At 42.7% G+C, this 19,695-nt stretch overlaps 1 protein-coding gene across 4 annotated transcripts in view; it reads right to left on the bottom strand.

Moving 5' to 3' along the window:
* The window catches only part of ldlrad3 (low density lipoprotein receptor class A domain containing 3), a 176,877-nt gene that overhangs the window by 69,723 nt on the left and 87,459 nt on the right, over positions 1 to 19,695 (bottom strand). For all 4 annotated transcript variants that reach the window (XM_061917624.1, XM_061917622.1, XM_061917621.1 and 1 more), the window contains exons 3-4: positions 2,951 to 3,076; positions 1,048 to 1,182 (exon numbers count right to left, since the gene is read on the bottom strand). In XM_061917624.1, the coding sequence (XP_061773608.1) occupies positions 1,048 to 1,182; positions 2,951 to 3,076 (261 nt within the window). The remainder of the gene's footprint in view (positions 1 to 1,047; positions 1,183 to 2,950; positions 3,077 to 19,695) is intronic.

Genomic DNA, 19,695 nt, shown 5'->3' on the forward strand with positions numbered 1-19,695 from the left:
GACCGCTGATTCGCTTGTTTTGCAGTCAATCAAAAAGGGATTCGGCCTCAGACAGATCATACAATCATCATATAGAAGCTTAGCGTCAAAGCCAACTGAGTCCAAGTCCACTTTGCATACATACTGTCCAGAGATACTCAGCTTCCAATGGGCCAAACAAATGACTGTCTAGATTGGCTGCATTGGAACAACCCACTCTATGCTCCCCCGCTGAAGTCAATGGAAACTCAGCTTCAACACTGTTTATTGCACTGTGACGTTACCACAATAAATGAGAAAGTTGTCAGCTGTAGCGAAAGTAGCTAATTATGAACAAATGTTGAACGCAGTCCAGCGCATAATTAGTCAATGTAATCTAAACACAGAAGTACTTATTTGACCACTTTTATGACATTTTAGGGGAAGCTCTTGTAGTCTTAAAACCATCGCCACTGATCTTGAGCCATATTGACAAGAGGCTGCCAGTTGTGCCTGTCAAAGAATACCGTTGTTTACTAAAAGGCTTGTCGCTTACTATACAAACACTATTGATGGTAAAAAAAAAAAAAAAATGTTGGCAAATTTTTAGATTTTTTTTTCACAGCGTATCTACATACTACATAATTCTCTTCAAAAGAGCAATACATTCATAATATTTGGCATGAAGTCAATCTGACACGCAATGCATAATACATTAACTAAAGTCGTGTCTCTGAAACAACAAAAAAATGTAACATACAGAGCCAAAATATCCGTCTTGTTAAATCAAGCTGAGCAAAATATTGATATGGTAAGCCTCTACTTTCCTTTGAATATTCTGTGTCTAGTAGTACAATTTCCAATATTTATACCTTGTTTCAAGTTCTTTAAGGTTCAGAGAATGAAACAAAAACTATGTTTCTTCATGTATATTCCTCAGTTCCCAGAAGTGTCTGGCTAAACTTACTTTTGGTATACCTACCTCCTTTATGCAAACTTAAGAGAAAACAAGCTGTGTTGTAAAATAGACATTTTATATACATATGAGACCATTTTTTAAATCTTGTTTAATTCATGAGATTTTCTTACCGGCTGTACTTAAGCAGAGCTCCTCATCACTGTTATCCTGACAGTTGTCCTGGCCGTTACACAGGAAGCTGCGGTCTACACAGCGCCCATTTCGACACTTGAAGCGCGTCTCAGAGCACACCAAGGGGTTGCCAGCTGCAAATAAGAGCAGAGATTGAGGGACATTAAATATGCAAGGTTAATTAATAGATAGAGAGAGAGAGAGAGAGAGAGAGAGAGAGAGAGAGAGAGAGAGAGAGAGAGAGAGAGAGAGAGAGAGAGAGAGAGAGAGAGAGAGAGAGAGAGAGAGAGAGAGATAGAGATAGAGATAGAGATAGAGATAGAGATAGATAGATAGATAGATAGATAGATAGATAGATAGATAGATAGATAGATAGATAGATAGATAGATAGATAGATAGATAGATGGATAGATGGATAGATGGATAGATAGATAGATAGATAGATAGATAGATAGATAGATAGATAGATAAATAGATAGATAGATAGAGAGATAGATAGATAGATAGATAGTACTTTGATTCCTTCAGGAGAGTTCCTTCAGGAAAATTTTAATGTCATTAATTACATATTGATATCGCTGCTATAGATGCTTTAAAATGGACTATGTTAGCACACTGAGTAATAGCGATGTGACATTTGCAAACACATCAAAGGAAACGTAGCAGAATTTGGATTCACTTTTCTGGTTATTTGTTCTTCTGTGAACAAAGGTGGGTAGTAACGCACTACATTTATTCCCTTACATTTGCTCAAGTACATTTTTGGTTAATATTGAAGTCACAATATGTATATAGAGTATTGTTGGCAGGTTTTGGATGGTTATTTAAAGGGTTTTGAAATTAAGAGCCTCCATTGACTACATTGTTAGCGAGCATTTTATGTATTGAATCTTCTTACGACTTGGAATACATTAAAAAAAAAGGAAAAACATACTGTATGTGTTCATGTCTTATATAATAACTGTGAATGGTAGACAGTACATTTTCACTAATTTTTGCATATTTCCAGTATGACTGATCTGGTGTTATGGTCAGAGTACAGAAGTGTTACTCCAGTGACGTCAATCTACAGAAATTACTAAAGACGTTCGGAATGGAATATTTACAATGGCTGACTGGATTTGGGGCATTTTGTGATGTTTAGACAGTATGTTCACATTGTAAATACAATTGGATATGATTCAATGGTAACAATGAAACCCAATTAAAAGTAACCTTTTTTTTCCACTCTACTGGTACTTTGAAAACATGCAAAGATTCCAGCTACGTCCGTTTCTTTTCATATATGCAATGGCTTAAGACTGAGCCATTCATTTCTAACGGCGTGCATGTTTTGTCATGAAAACCATTTAATTAAATTTTAACTGCGTTAAGGTGCACTGATATGTTCCTTTCAACCTCATATTCAAGCACTGCAGGAGACTCCACATTAATGTCAAACTAACTGTAACAATGGGTTGACTTATTAATAAACATTTCCATAACTGTAAACTGAATTAGTGAAGTGAATTACATTTACAGTATACAGTGCTTTTTCTGTAGTGACTCAAAGCGCTTAACATTGAGAAAATCTGCATTAAAGCTACTGTTCATGTACACCACTGTGTGTGACACTGGGAGAAAGATGGGTGAAGTGTCTTGCCTACGGCAGGGACCAAAGATGGTGGAAGCTGGATTTGAACCAGGAACCATCAAGTTTCTACCGGTTGAGCCATGCCGCCCCCAAATTATGATCTATCATTGTAATAATTTATTTTGTCACAGCATAATGTTGATTAGCATCTAAACCCCACATACATACAGTATCTGAGATATGTCATTTGCGGTTAATTTTATACAGGCTAACGTATTTTTAATAACGTGGTAGTTCGCCATCCCTGCTAGTGTTGTGTGAGACTTACTGCAGTTTTCCTCATCGCTCCCATCAGGACAGTCACTGAAACCATTACATCGGAAGCGTCCAATGATGCAGTGGACCCCATTCGCACAGGCAAAGAATGTTGGGCCACACTTGGATTTGACTTTTGCTGAAAGAATGGGTGGGAGGAAGAAGAAGTAAAAACGTCAATTAGTTTGTAATTTGAGATAAGTAACATTAAATCACAAAAAAAACATTTAGGTTTGATTGACATAAATTAGGTGCAATGATTCACCACACCACTATCTCAATGCATTGTTTTATTTGAACTCTGGTTAGTTCTCCCGGTTGTTGGAGTTCATTTGGTCAGGTGGTAACAGTAACCAGGCCTCTAATTTAAATTTTTTAAGGTCAAGGCAAGTCTTGCCTTAAAGGAGGACTCTTATTATAGGTTAGAAGGGCACCAAGGCAAAGGTGTTTGTCATTGTTGTTTACTATGGTTTCACTAAATGGCACAGGTTTATGACAGTGTTGGCATTGTTTATACGGCCACCCTTAGTGTGACATGTATGGCTGTTGACAAGTATGCTCTTCATTCACTTGTATATGTATGTTCATAATCAACACAAACATTAGAATTAGGGGTGTTGGAAAAAATTTATTCGAATACGAATCGAATACGTTGTGCGATTCAGAATCAAATCTCATTTTTTAAAAATCGATTTAAAAAAATATATATAGATTTTTTTTTTCAATCGATCCAAAAAAACAATACACAGCAATACCATAACAATGCAATCCAATTCCAAAACCAAACCTGACCCAGCAACACTCAGAACTGCAATAAAGACACAAACACGACACAAAACAAACCAAAAGTAGTGAAACAAAAATTAATATTATCAACAACAGTATCAATATTAGTTATAATTTCAGCATAGCAGTGATTAAAAATCCCTCATTGACATTATCATTAGATATTTATAAAAATTAAAAAAAGAACAATAATGTCACAGTGGCTTACACTTGCATCGCATCTCATAAGCTTGACAACACACTGTGTCCAATGTTTTCACAAAGATAAAATAAGTCATATTTTTGGTTCGTTTAATAGTTAAAACAAATTTACATTATTGCAATCAGTTGATAAAACATTGTCCTTTACAATTATAAAAGTTTTTTTTTTTTTAAATCTACTACTCTGCCTGCATGTCAGCAGACTGGGGTAGATCCTGCTGAAATCCTATGTATTGAATAAATACAGAATCGTTTTGAATCGGAAAAATATCGTTTTTGAATTGAGAATCTAATCGAATCGAATCGAAAAAAATCGATATATTATCAAATCGTGACCCCAAGAATCGATATTGAATCCAATCGTGGGACACCCAAAGATTCACAGCCCTAATTAGAATTGATCTTGGCCATGGAAGATGGCATTTATTCTTGACTTTCTCTACTAAAGATCACTAGAAGTCCATTCAACGCTAAATTCCTTTTGCTTCGAGGGAATATTTCCGGAGCAAAGGCTGTGTTGTTTGTCTGCCATGGTAATCAAGTCGAATAACGCTAATGCTCATGCCCCCGACTTTGTGTTGCCTAAAATTCATTAATAAATGACGGGGTTTCAGCAATTATAAAAGTAGACGGTATAACTAACAGTCTGGCAACCGTCTGTAATTTTAGACCATTTCATCCCTAGTCCATTATAGAGTAAAAAGGCAAGGGCGGTCACAGCATGTTGTTGCTGCAAATGTTGGTAATTTTTTTACGGCATTACGGCAAATGAGAGAGCGGTCGCGGCATTTGTCCCAGTTGCCGTGCTTAAGTTCGAGCCCTGAGTAACCAAACATGGATGCGGACCAACCAAAGCAATCCTTGGCTATCTTGGAAATGTGGTTTTGGCACGCTTCTGCTCAAACTTTGGTATGGTTCATGTTGAAGAATAATTACAACTGTATTTTGATCTGCTCCAATTGGTAAATTAACCCTCCATCCATCCATTTTCTACCGCTTATTCCTTTTCGGGGTCACGGGGGGCGCTGGCGCCTATCTCAGCTACAATCGGGCGGAAGGCGGCGTACACCCTGGACAATTCGCCACCTCATCGCAGGGCCAACACAGATAGACAGACAACATTCACACTCACATTCACACACTAGGGCCAATTTAGTGTTGCCAATCAACCTATCCCCAGGTGCATGTCTTTGGAGGTGGGAGGAAGCCGGAGTACCCGGAGGGAACCCACGCATTCACGGGGAGAACATGCAAACTCCACACAGAAAGATCCCGAGCCTGGATTTGAACCCAGGTCTGCAGGAACTTCGTATTGTGAGGCAGACGCACTAACCCCTCTGCCACCGTGAAGCCCAAATTAAATTAACCCAAAAACAGCATAATAGTAAAGTGAACAGATACAACCAGTCACTTGCCAATCTTTAATGTATTAGCAGTTAGCAAATTGTAAACATACCGTACTCTAGCAGCGCCACGTCTTTTCAAATGTGACGTCTGCAAGTATACTTAGTCATTTATTTTTGAGATGCCGACTTCTGACATTAAAAATCCGATAGGATCATTTTGGAGCGAGTGAAACGAATGTCAGAGGTCAATAATTAATCCTTGCAAAGCATCAAACTGCTGCTGGGTTTTGGAGACCAATTAAATAGCCAATGTAGACCTGTCATGCCAGTATAAATGACAAGGAAAGCCATATATAGTAGCATACCTCTGCAACAATGGCATGCCAAACATCAGATAGAGAACACAATGGAAAAGGTTTTATCTTTTAGGTCAGGATTTATAAATGCCAGATGTCCTCTTGACCTAACTCAGACAAACTGATCTTTTGTGGCTTAGAATGGAAGTGTGATATATTTAAGGACAAACATTGGGAAATAAACCACCTTGTATTATTATATTTGATTATAAACTTAACGGTATAATGACACATGATATGTGATTGCATAATTCAATGTAAGTAAGTTGTAAATGCTATCCGTCCATTTTGAGCTGTAGCCTGTCACAGCTGACTTTGGGCAAAACGTGAGGTTGGTAATACAATGTATCAAAAGCTAACATTAAAAATGTTAAATTACATTTAAATATCAACAGAAAGTTGGCATTGCGATTGGTATATTACGGGCTAGTGTTTGTCTGGACCCCGGGATGCAGAGACGGTAGGCATAGTGCAAGTAAAAGTGTTTTTTCGTCGGGACCCAGGATGGACCGCTCGCCTGTATCTGTTGGGGACATCTCTACGCTGCTGATCCGCTGGAGATGGTTTCCTGTGGACGGGACTCTCGCTGCTGTCTTGGATCCGCTTGAACTGAACTCTCGCGGCTGTGTTGGAGCCACTATGGATTGAACTTTCACAGTATCATGTTAGACCCGCTCGACATCCATTGCTTTCGGTCCCCTAGAGAGGGGGGGTTGCCCACATCTGAGGTCCTCTCCAAGGTTTCTCATAGTCAGCATTGTCACTGGCGTCCCACTGGATGTGAATTCTCTCTGCCCACTGGGTGTGAGTTTTCCTTGCCCTTTTGTGGGTTCTTCCGAGGATGTTGTAGTCGTAATGATTTGTGCAGTCCTTTGAGACATTTGTGATTTGGGGCTATATAAATAAACATTGATTGATTGATTGATTTTATAACCAAAACTAGTGCACAAAAATGCAAAATACACACATTACGCATAAGGAAAGCTGTGTTGCATTAAAGTTAAAAGCACAATGACTCAGCCTCATTCAGAGGACAGTGCTGGCATTAAGTGCATTCTAATTGGCAACCAGGAACCGGTGTGTCTTGATTGTCAAACAGGAAAAGATAAGGGTGCCAGCACTCAGACAGGGAAGCAGTGGCAAAAAGCAGACACACAGGAAATGGCAACATAATTAGGAGCGCTCGACAGGAAAACAACTGAATACCAGGAACTGATAATAATTAAATTGAGAGAACTTTCAACCTTTTATTGTTCTAATTAACAGTGCTTACAAAGAACAAAAAGGAATTTTAACAAATACTTTAAACCTTATCAAAAATGGGATATTCTTCTCCTCAGTATGTTTATCATGACTGACTTAATCATCTATTACAAGAACTGCTGTATTAATCATTCACTGATGTCATTGTGTTAGAAAAAGAAGACAGTAAATGAACGTATGTATTTGTAAACACTGAAGTGGGAAAGAGGTAGGATTAAATAAGCTTTGCTTCTTCCTACTCCTTTTCGGATAGGATGTAAAGAGAAATAAAGTGAAATTCTTTGATATATTATACTGTAAGGGTGTTCATGTTTGAAATAAACTAAAAAAAAGGAAAAAGAAATACAGAAAGAAAAGAACATGGTATTTATCCATGGCCAAAATATATTGGATTTTCTTGGGTCTGAGAAAGTTGAGATAGTGTTCTGTAGGCTGAGTTTAACTTTAATTTAGAGTTCTAAAAGTTAATTACACTATAAGTAAGTAAAAAAAAAAACAACACTTGCTAATTGGCCTGGTAAACATTTTAAACCGAGTCAGCCAACAGGCCGCCTGTTTCACTTTAACATACAGTATATCACAGAATGACAAGGGAGTAGATGTCTCATACTGTATATTGAAATATTAACATTCCCAAATGCTCCTCTCTGAGCTGCTACCTTACCGTGGTAGAGGAGTTTGCGTGTCCCAATGATCCTAGGAGCTATGTTGTCTGGGGGTTTTCATGCCCCCTGGTAGGGTCTCCCAAGACAAACAGGTCCTAGGTGAGTGATCAGACAAAGAGCAGCTCAAAGACTTCTATGGAATTACAACGAAATGAACCCAGATTTCCCTCGCCCGGACGTGGGTCACCGGGGCCCCGCTCTGGAGCCAGGCCCGGAGTTGGGGCACGATGGCGAGCGCCTGGTGGTCGGGCCTGTTCCCATGGGGCCCGGCCGGGCACAGCCCGAAGAGGCAACGTGGGTCATCCCTCCAATTGGCTCACCACTCATAGGAGGGGCCATAGAGGTCGGGTGCATTGTGAGCTGGGCGGCAGCCGAAGGCAGGGCACTTGGCGGTCCGATCCTCGGCTACAGAAGCTAGCTCTTGGGACGTGGAACGTCACCTCACTGGGGGGGAAGGAGCCTGAGCTAGTGCGCGAGGTAGAGAAGTTCCGGCTGGATATAGTCGGACTCACCTCGACGCACAGCAAGGGCTCTGGAACCAGTTCTCTCGAGAGGGACTGGACCCTCTTCCACTCTGGCGTTGCCGGCAGTGAGAGGCGACGGGCTGGGGTGGCAATTCTGGTTGCCCCCCGGCTCAAAGCCTGTACGTTTGAGTTCAACCCAGTGGACGAGAGGGTAGCTTCCCTTCGCCTTCGGGTGGGGGGACGGGTCCTGACTGTTGTTTGTGCTTACGCACCAAACAGCAGTTCAGAATACCCACCCTTTTTGGGTACACTCGAGGGAGTACTGGAAAGTGCTCCTCCGGGTGATTCCCTTGTCCTACTGGGAGACTTCAACGCTCATGTTGGCAACGACAGTGAAACCTGGAGAGGCGTGATTGGGAAGAATGGTCGCCCGGATCTAAACCCGAGTGGTGTTTTGTTATTGGACTTTTGTGCTCGTCACAGTTTGTCGATAACAAACACCATGTTCAAACATAAGGGTGTCCATATGTGCACTTGGCACCAGGACACCCTAGGCCGCAGTTCCATGATCGACTTTGTAGTTGTGTCATCGGATTTGCGGCCTTATGTTTTGGACACTCGGGTGAAGAGAGGGGCGGAGCTTTCTACCGATCACCACCTGGTGGTGAGTTGGCTGCGATGGTGGGGGAGGATGCCGGACAGACCTGGCAGGCCCAAGCGCATTGTGAGGGTCTGCTGGGAACGTCTGGCAGAGTCTCCTGTCAGAGAGAGTTTCAATTCACACCTCCGGGAGAACTTTGAACATGTCACGAGGGAGGTGCGGGACATTGAGTCCGAGTGGACCATGTTCCGAACCTCTATTGTCGAGGCGGCTGATTGGAGCTGTGGCCGCAAGGTTGTTGGTGCCTGTCGTGGCGGTAATCCCAGAACCCGTTGGTGGACACCAGCAGTGAGGGATGCCGTCAAGCTGAAGAAGGAGTCCTATCGGGTTCTTTTGGCTCATAGGACTCCGGAGGCAGTGGACGGGTACCGACGGGCCAAGCGGTGTGCAGCTTTAGCGGTCGCGGAGGCAAAAACTCGGACATGGGAAGAGTTCGGGGAAGCCATGGAAAACGACTTCCGGACGGCTTCGAAGCAATTCTGGACCACCATACGGCGCCTCAGGAAGGGGAAGCAGTGCACTATCAACACCGTGTATGGTGCGGATGGTGTTCTGCTGACTTCGACTGCGGATGTTGTGGATCGGTGGAGGGAATACTTCGAAGACCTCCTCAATCCCACCAACACGTCTTTCTTTGAGGAAGCGGTGCCTGGGGAATCTGTAGTGGACTCTCCTATTTCTGGGGCTGAGGTCGCTGAGGTAGTTAAAAAGCTCCTCGGCGGCAAGGCCCCGGGGGTGGATGAGATCCGCCCGGAGTTCCTTAAGGCTCTGGATGCTGTGGGGCTGTCTTGGTTGACAAGACTCTGCAGCATCGCGTGGACATCGGGGGCGGTACCTCTGGATTGGCAGACCGGGGTGGTGGTCCCTCTCTTTAAGAAGGGGGACCGGAGGGTGTGTTCCAACTATCGTGGGATCACACTCCTCAGCCTTCCCGGTAAGGTTTATTCAGGTGTACTGGAGAGGAGGCTTCGCCGGATAGTCGAACCTCGGATTCAGGAGGAACAGTGTGGTTTTCGTCCTGGTCGTGGAACTGTGGACCAGCTCTATACTCTCGGCAGGGTTCTTGAGGGTGCATGGGAGTTTGCCCAACCAGTCTACATGTGCTTTGTGGACTTGGAGAAGGCATTCGACCGTGTCCCTCGGGAAGTCCTGTGGGGAGTGCTCAGAGAGTATGGGGTATCGGAATGTCTTATTGTGGCAGTCCGCTCCCTGTATGATCAGTGTCAGAGCTTGGTCCGCATTGCTGGCAGTAAGTCGGACACGTTTCCAGTGAAGGTTGGACTCCGCCAAGGCTGTCCTTTGTCACCGATTCTGTTCATAACTTTTATGGACAGAATTTCTAGGCGCAGTCAAGGCGTTGAGGGGTTCCGGTTTGGTGGCCACGGGATTAGGTCTCTGCTTTTTGCAGATGATGTAGTCCTGATGGCTTCATCTGGCCGGGATCTTCAGCTCTCACTGGATCGGTTCGCAGCCGAGTGTGAAGCGACCGGAATGAGAATCAGCACCTCCAAGTCCGAGTCCATGGTTCTCGCCCGGAAAAGGGTGGAGTGCCATCTCCGGGTTGGGGAGGAGACCCTGCCCCAAGTAGAGGAGTTCAAGTACCTAGGAGTCTTGTTCACGAGTGGGGGAAGAGTGGATCGTGAGATCGACAGGCGGATCGGTGCGGCGTCTTCAGTAATGCGGACGTTGTATCGATCCGTTGTGGTGAAGAAGGAGCTGAGCCGGAAGGCAAAGCTCTCAATTTACCGGTCGATCTACGTTCCCATCCTCACCTATGGTCATGAGCTTTGGGTCATGACCGAAAGGATAAGATCACGGGTACAAGCGGCCGAAATGAGTTTCCTCCGCCGGGTGGCGGGGCTCTCCCTTAGAGATAGGGTGAGAAGCTCTGCCATCCGGGAGGAGCTCAACGTAAAGCCGCTGCTCCTCCACATCGAGAGGAGCCAGATGAGGTGGTTCGGGCATCTGGTCAGGATGCCACCCGAACGCCTCCCTAGGGATGTGTTTAGGGCACGTCCAGCTGGTAGGAGGCCACGGGGAAGACCCAGGACACGTTGGAAAGACTATGTCTCCCGGCTGGCCTGGGAACGCCTCGAGATCCCCCGGGAAGAGCTAGACGAAGTGGCTGGAGATAGGGAAGTCTGGGCTTCCCTGCTTAGGCTGCTGCCCCCGCGACCCGACCTCGGATAAGCGGAAGATGATGGATGGATGGATGGACATGTCAAATGCAGGGGGGAAATATTTCAGTAAACAACAATGCAGTGGACAAGAGTTTTAGTTATTTCAAGTGAATGGGTTATACTTGTATAGCGCTTTTTTACCCGTTTAAGGAACTCAAACACTATTCCCACATTCACACACACATTCACACACTGGTGTGCAGTGGCAATTATATTTGGCAAAGCAGGAGGGATAATCACAGCATCCAAAGGGATTTCGAGCGCCCCTCTTCAGCATAAAAAGTAATCGGTAGAATAAGGAAGAAAACCGGGCTTCTGTCCAATATGTGCATATAGGTACTCTGTTTGTTTACCTGGGCAGAACAGCCTTAACCACCCAAAGCTCATTAGGCACGGTATATCATGCTTATCTGTGTCAAGGGAGGAAACGGAGCATAAGAGAGACAAAAACAAACTGTTTTTAGATAACAAGTTTTACATGCTTTCACTGACTGTATCTTTTTATTTTCGTTCCCAAACACATTTACCATTGACTGATTTTTCTTGGGAGAGCAGACTACAGAAACCCAGTGATTCACCTCCTGTCTCATCTGCATCCTCATTACCACCTATGCTGTTGGCAGGAATAATCTGACCCAGTGTTTGTGCTGCTAATTAACTCAAAAGTCATATGAAGGGCAAGCTCATGAAGAGAAATTTGTGCGTGGGAGAGGCAGCCAAACAATAGGATGGAGCTTCAGCATCACATGTATTTGGGGACGCAAAGCGATGAGCTGGATTCACAACAAATAATAATTACCACATGCAGGTTTATTGTAGAGGACATGGGAAAACACATGTCACATTAACTTTCATTTGTTCATAATTTGCAGGTGTGTGTAACTTCACACTCAGCACATTAAGCATTCAAGTTGGACAATATGGACATGCTTGCAGTGACGGATACAACATATGCAAGAGAATAAGGGAAAGTGACTTTCTTATATTGCTATGTTTCATCATGATTCGGAGGGGTGGGTATCAGAAAACATGAATAAATCAAGGAAGCACAGAAAACAAATGCTATTTTAAACTGGATAGGCCAGAGGGGTGATTTCAACCCACACACCAAATCAGCAAATATGTAGACCTCACTAACTACCATATATCTTTTGGTACATACTGTAATTATAGGCACTGACACACATCCTGTACAACACTGAATGTGTTCCATGATTCAATTCAAATAATAATGATACACTTTGGGCCGGATTTTACTAAGGTCCAAATACCTCGCGCTAAATAGAGTGAGTAATATATAGCACACATATAACAAGTGTGTATTATGAGTGGGCGTGTTGCATGTGATCTACCAACACTGCTTCCTGGGAAGCTGAAGCTGTGGTGCTTTTAGTTTGGACTGCTGCCCCGTCTCATGTGGCCAATTTCCATCTATGAGGTCACTCTATCCCATGCTAATCGGCTGGTGAATGCACAAGTAAGGAAATGGCTTGGACTGCCGACATGTCTTAGCAGCAAAGGCCTGTAGAGCAATGGAGCCCTCTTCCTGCCGATGTCAAGCGGGGTAGATTAGTACAAATGTGCCAAATCAAGGCTGGAAATGACTCTCACAGAATCCCGGGACCCATTCGTCAGAAGTGCTGCTCCAACCCTAGCGGCAGGGAGGAAAATGAATCCCTTCTGCAGCAGTTGCATTGGCAAAGACTGCCCTCAGACACCGGGATATAGTGTGGCAGAGGGGGCCATGGTTTGGAAGCAACAGTACACACGTATCAAAAGGCAACTGTAACCGAACTGCAGCACATGGTGGTGGAGGAAGTGCGCCACCAGGGGGTAGCAGCCAGGTGTGCCAAGGGAGTGTCCCAAGACCAGCAAGGCTGCTGGATGAAGTGGGAGGGTGTGGAGAGGAGAAAAATCACATGGAATTAAATTTGGTGCATGGAGCCTAATAGGCTAAGTTTCATTATTAGAGCCACACATAAATATACAAATACACACACATACATATATATATATATATATTTTTTTTTTTAAATATATATATATATATATATATATATATATATATATATATATATATATATACAAATATTATATTATATATATATATATATATATATATATATATATATATATATATATATAGATAGATAGATATATACACACACATGTATACATATATATATCCATTCATCCATTTTCTTTCGCTTATCTGAAGTCGGGTCACGGGGGCAGCAGCCCAAGCAGAGAAGCCCAGACTTCCCTCTCCCCAGCCACTTCATCCAGCTCCTCCCGGGGGATTCCGACGCGTTCCCAGGCCAGCCGGGAGACATAGTCTTGGGTCTTCCCCGTGGCCTCCTGTCGGTTGGACATGCCCTAAACACCTCCCTAGGGAGGCGTTCGGGTGGCATCCTGAGCAGATGCCCAAACCACCTCATCTGGCTCCTTTCAATATATATATATATATATATACATACAAATATTATATATATATATATATATATATATATATATATATATATATATATATATATATATATATATATAGATAGATAGATAGATAGATAGATATATACACACACATGTATACATATATATATCCATTCATCCATTTTCTTTCGCTTATCTGAAGTCGGGTCACGGGGGCAGCAGCCCAAGCAGAGAAGCCCAGACTTCCCTCTCCCCAGCCACTTCATCCAGCTCCTCCCGGGGGATTCCGAGGCGTTCCCAGGCCAGCCGGGAGACATAGTCTTGGGTCTTCCCCGTGGCCTCCTGTCGGTTGGACATGCCCTAAACACCTCCCAAGGGAGGCGTTCGGGTGGCATCCTGAGCAGATGCCCAAACCACCTCATCTGGCTCCTTTCAATGTGGAGGAGCAGCGGCTGTACTTTGAGCTACCCCCGAATGGCAGAGCTTCTCACCCTATCTCTAAGGGAGGGACCCACCACCCGGCGGAGGAAACTCATTTCTGCCGCTTGTACCCGTAATCTTGTCCTTTTGATCATAACCTAACGCTCATGACCATAGGTGAGGATGGGAACGTAGATCGACCGGTAAATTGAGAGCTTTGCCTTCCGGCTCAGCTCCTTCTTCACCACAACCGATCGACACAGCGTTCGCATTACTGAAGACGCCGCACCGATCCGCCTGTTGATGTCACGATCCACTCTTCCCTCACTCATGAACAAGACTCGGAGGTACTTGAACTCCTCCACTTGGAGCAAGATCTCCTCCCCAACCTGGAGATGGCACTCCACTCTTTCCCGGGCGAGAACCATGAACTCAGACCTGGAGGTACTGATTCTAATCCAAGTCGCTTCACACTCTCTATATATGATATCACACAAATATTTACACTAATAATACACTCACTATATATATATATATATATATATATATATATACATACATACATACATACATACATGTGTGAGGCTCTAATAAGGAAACTGGTGAATGCAAAAGTGAGGAAATTGCTTGGACTGCCAACATGGCTTAGCAGCGTAGGCCTGTATGGCACGCACACACACACACACACATACATATATACACATATATATACATATATATATACATATACATATATATATATATATATATATATATACACACACACATATAATATATATATATATATACAGTATACATATATTTATTAGGACTGTCAAAGTCTGCAATTAACGCACGCGCGCCCTTTTTGACCCTCGGACCATGCCGTAGTGGGGGAAACTTGGCTGCAGTTTACTTGATGAACCACAAGCCATCAGAAATGTACAAAGAAAAGGACACATTATAGAAATATCAGGTTCAAAGCCATGGCAAGTTGTTTTTCAACAAGAATATACTCTTTTTCGCAGAGGGGACATCCCTGCAGTAAATGTCTGCTGCGCGTGTTGTTTAGAGGTGGGTGGTGCTTCACTTCCGTGTTTACATTACAGTTAAGGTGCATCGATAACATACCATTTAGATTGTTACTGTGACTGCTTTGGTAAGTATGACAGCATAAGAGCTTAACAGAAATGAATACCGGTCGGAAGGAAGTTGAAAGAGACTTTTTTTTTTATAGCTAACAGTCTATCCACCATCAAAACATGTGACGACACTTTCTCAAACCAATCACACACTTTTCTGGCTTTAAAATAAAAGTGCAACGCTATTGCTGGGTCGCATATGACGTCACATAGGTTTTTCTTTGCGGCTTATTTCACACGATGATCAAGCAGCTTGAGCGTCGTCATTAAAAGTATGTTTGCCCTTTATGTGTTGAGCTGTTTTAAGAGCATATTTAATATTAGATATATAATATTAAATTGTAAACACATTTCATTAAAGCACATTAATTGTCAATTCATGGTGGTAAAATTTGAAAATGATCTCTCTGGGGTAGGGTTTGATTTCAGATGAATTTTGAACATAAGATAATATATAATGTAAGCGCCATTTGCTACGAAAGGCATATTCATATTTATGTTATTGTTATGTGTATTTTAACAAGTAGAGTTAAAAGATATAATTTAATTTCAAGGAATATGTGCAGTTTAAGTGAACAGTTCTGGTGTAATTGTAACTGTACTTTAATTGGAAGGTTTGCGATTTCCGACTGCATGTGAATTGAACAGGAAATGATCCATCCATCCATCCATCAATTTTCTACCGCTTGTCCCTTTTGGGGTGCCGTGGGGTCGCCGGAGCCTATCTCAGCTGCATTCGTGCGATAGGCGGTGTACACCCTGGACAACTCGCCACCTCATCGTAAGGGCCAACACAGACAGAAAACATTCACACTCACATTCACACACTAGGGAGAATCAACCTATACCCAGGTGCATGTTTTTGGAGGTGGGAGGAAGACGGAGTACCCGGAGGGAACCCACGCAGTCACGGGGAGAACATGCAAACTCCACACAGAAAGATCCTGAGCTCGGGATTGAACCCAGGACTACTCAGGACCTTCGTATTGTGAGGCAGATGCACTAACCCCTCTACCACGGTGCTGCCCACATGAAATGATGTTTAATGTAAATCGGTTCTGTGACTTAAAAAAAAAGTTGATGGCTACAAGGGAGCATAACGGTTGTTTTACCATATGAGCTGACACCCAGCCGACTTAACGAAAAACACCAAATCTCATGTCATCACTTCTGAAGTGGTTGTTAGAGCTATACTTCGCGGACAGGAGGTAGCTGGTCGAAATAGCCACTACATCAAGTAGGACAGCCAGCTATTGAAGAACGACGACAGCCACAGTCCCTATTAAGACGTCGCAAGAAGGAAAGTAAGACCATTATTTTTTGGACAAAAGAAGACATCAAAGAAGTGTTGATCTTGCTAAGATCGAAATAGCCATGATATGTACTTTAATTATAACCATAACATACATTCAAAGGAGTTAACGCACCCACTCAAAACACTACACCTGTGTCGCCCAGGGACTCATTACATTGAAAGCCTATCACTTTCACTGCATACAGCCAAGCAGATCTCTATTCAACCAATCAAATGATGTTTTAATCAAAATAAAAAAGTAAGACAATCTATGAAATAATTACACCTGTCAAACGATTAAAATATTTAATCAAGATTAATTGCATTGTTCATAGTTAACTCAAAATTAATCGCAACATCGCAGATAAATATATTTTTTTATCATTAATGACTATACACACCATAAAGCGACATTTTAAGTTTTGATACAATGACTGGACAATTAGTTTGCCTCTTTGAAATGCGGTTTAAACATTTTTTTTTAAGAGCTCAACACAAACCGGACGCCTACAAAGATAAAAAAAAAAAATACCTGCAATATGATGGTTTCTTGCCAGATTTTGTATTTTGAAGGAATACAGTATTTATATTCCTGCTGTAGAAGCAACTGCATTCAGAAGAGGAGCAACACCATTATTGGATATCAGTTTCACCCATTAATAACACAAAGTGTGGATTGTTCTGATCATGGTTTGAAGATGTTTGGTGTTGTAATGTATTCTGTACATTACATGTTGTACAAGTTAATGGTCGTCAGATTGCTACATGAAATGTCTTAACCTTCTCTAATAAAATTTAATATTCAGCCTGTTAAACATAAAGTATCTGAGAAGTATCAACCAGACCATGTTGTATGGTGGACGGATAAATTCCCCCCATATTGCTCAAGTTCAACTGATGTTTAGTTTAGTTTATTAAGGATTCTCATTGGTCTACACCGCAGTGGAGACTATTCTTCCTGGGGTCCAGGCAAAAAACATCGCACAATCACAAAACAAAAGATTACAATGCAGTATAACATGATCATCCATCCCATCCATTTTCTAATGCTTATTCCCTTTGGGGTCGCGGGGGGCGCTGGTGCCTATCTCAGCTACAATCGGGTGTAAGGCGGGGTACACCCTGGACAAGTCGCCACCTCATCGCAGGGCCAACACAGATAGACAGACAACATTCACACTCACATTCACACACTAGGGCCAATTTAGTGTTGCCTATCAACCTATCCCCAAGTGCATGTCTTTGGAAGTGGGAAGAAGCCGGAGTACCCGGAGGGAACCCACGCATTCACAGGGAGAAAATGCAAACTCCACACAGAAAGATCCCGAGCCCAGGAGTGAACCCTAACTACTCAGGACCTTTGTATTGTGAGGCAGACGCACTAACCCTTCTTCCACCGTGAAGCCTATAACATGATCAATAATAACTTTGTTATACAAAAATTGCAACAACATAAAACAAAAAAAACAATAACTTGGAGTGTACATAATAAAGTTCATACCAAAGATAAAAAAGAGCAATATAAAAATATATGTATATTTGCAAAAAAAAACAACAAAAAAAAGCATTGGCCTGTAATATACAAAATAGTGTAACAAAGACAACAATATTCCAAGTGACGAAAAAGTACCATAATGAATAAAATATGACATAAAGTACATACAAAATCAAGATAATATCAATATAAAAACGATATCCAGAAACAAGAATGAATTTACTGTGTACTAGCACTTATTTAGATGCAAATATCACATATTACACTACAAAACATCTTTGACGAGGCATGATCTAATGTAAGACATGTACAGTAAGATATGTTTATTTTTTTAATGCAGTTAAACAAGATGTGAAGTGTAGCGCTTTTATTTTTAAGTCAGAAAGTGTGAGCTGAGCCGGAAGGCAAAGCTCTCAGTTTACCGGTCGATCTACGTTCCCATCCTCACCTATGGTCATGAGCTTTGGGTCATGACCGAAAGGATAAGATCACGGGTACAAGCGGCCGAAATGAGTTTCCTCCGCCGTGTGGCGGGGCTCTCCCTTAGAGATAGGGTGAGAAGCTCTGCCATCCGGGAGGAACTCAAAGTAAAGCCGCTGCTCCTCCACATCGAGAGGAGCCAGATGAGGTGGTTCGGGCATCTGGTCAGGATGCCACCCGAACGCCTCCCTAGGGAGGTGTTTAGGGCACGTCCAACCAGTAGGAGGCCACGGGCAAGACCCAGGACACGTTGGGAAGACTATGTCTCCTGGCTGGCCTGGGAACTCCTCGGGATCCCCCGGGAAGAGCTGGACGAAGTGGCTGGGGAGAGGAAAGTCTGGGCTTCCCTGCTTAGGTTGCTGCCCCCGCGACCCAACCTCGGATAAGCTAAAGAAGATGGATGAATGGATGGAAAGTGTGATCGATTCAAAAGGGTGTCTTGACATGTTATCAAGGCGGACCTGACTTTATAAAATAAAAAGTTCCCTTTCGACTTCTTGCTTACGGTCTTTTATTTATATTGAGCTTTTCTCTTACTAATGCAGTTACAGTAACAATCGACATCCTATGTTATCAACGCACCTTAACCGTAATCCAAACAGAGAAGTAAAGCTCCTTCTCTCTGAAGCGGCAAAGGCGCCAGCAGGCCTTCACTCCAATGATGGCGTCTCACGGCTTTCGAAGATAAAAGAGTCTTGTTTGACTTGCTGTAGCTTTTGATTTGAGATTTCCATAATATACCCTTTTCTTTGTGCATTTTGTTGGCTCAACAACATCTGACGCCATTACATTTCCCCACGCTACATGATAGCCCGAGGGTCAAAAAGGAGCCCAAATGCATGTTAAAAAAATGATCGGCGTTACAGGAATTTATAGTTGTAGTTAACGATTAACGTTATTTATTATAGTTTACGCATTATCGCGTTAGCTTTGACAACCCTAGAATTAATATATTTTAGATTTTTAACTTAATTTTCTTTTTCACAGTCCTAAACAAAGAAACCGTTTAAACAGAGGCCAGGCAAAGCAATGACTCATTCTGACATAAAGGGAAACCAGCACACTGTTTTTTCTCCTCTTCTGCGAATTTCCCACCAACACGCTTCAAAATTCATGTCAGGTGAGATCTTCCAGCGTACTTTCGGATAGTGAATTTCTCCCCTTCCCAATATGCATCTCGATGCCCTTCTTCTCCTCGTTCTGTCCTCACCTCTCGAAAGTAAAGAATACTTGTTTGGCACATAGGTAGACATGGTTTGTGGTGGGCAAGCATGATTACCAGAGGAAGGAGTGAGGCATGCTGAGAAAGGACTGAGGAGACTAGTACAAAATAAAAGATAGAAGAAGCAGAGCACAAAGCTTTAGTAAAACAACATTTCAAAGGCTTTGCAGATTTTGTTGGGTACTTGGAGTTATGAACAAGAAGGTATTTTCTGACTAAAGGTTAACAATAATAACTCCAAACATATCAGTGTCTGGCACATCTCATACTATACAATAACTTGTCCATGTGTCCACAGAGAAGCATGGTAACAATTGCACTAACCTAAACCTGTATCGATGACCAAACACCGAGTGCTCACAAGTTCTGCAGAG

Source organism: Nerophis ophidion, linkage group LG12, assembly GCF_033978795.1.
Source record: "Nerophis ophidion isolate RoL-2023_Sa linkage group LG12, RoL_Noph_v1.0, whole genome shotgun sequence".
In the NCBI taxonomy this organism is placed as follows: domain Eukaryota; kingdom Metazoa; phylum Chordata; class Actinopteri; order Syngnathiformes; family Syngnathidae; genus Nerophis; species Nerophis ophidion.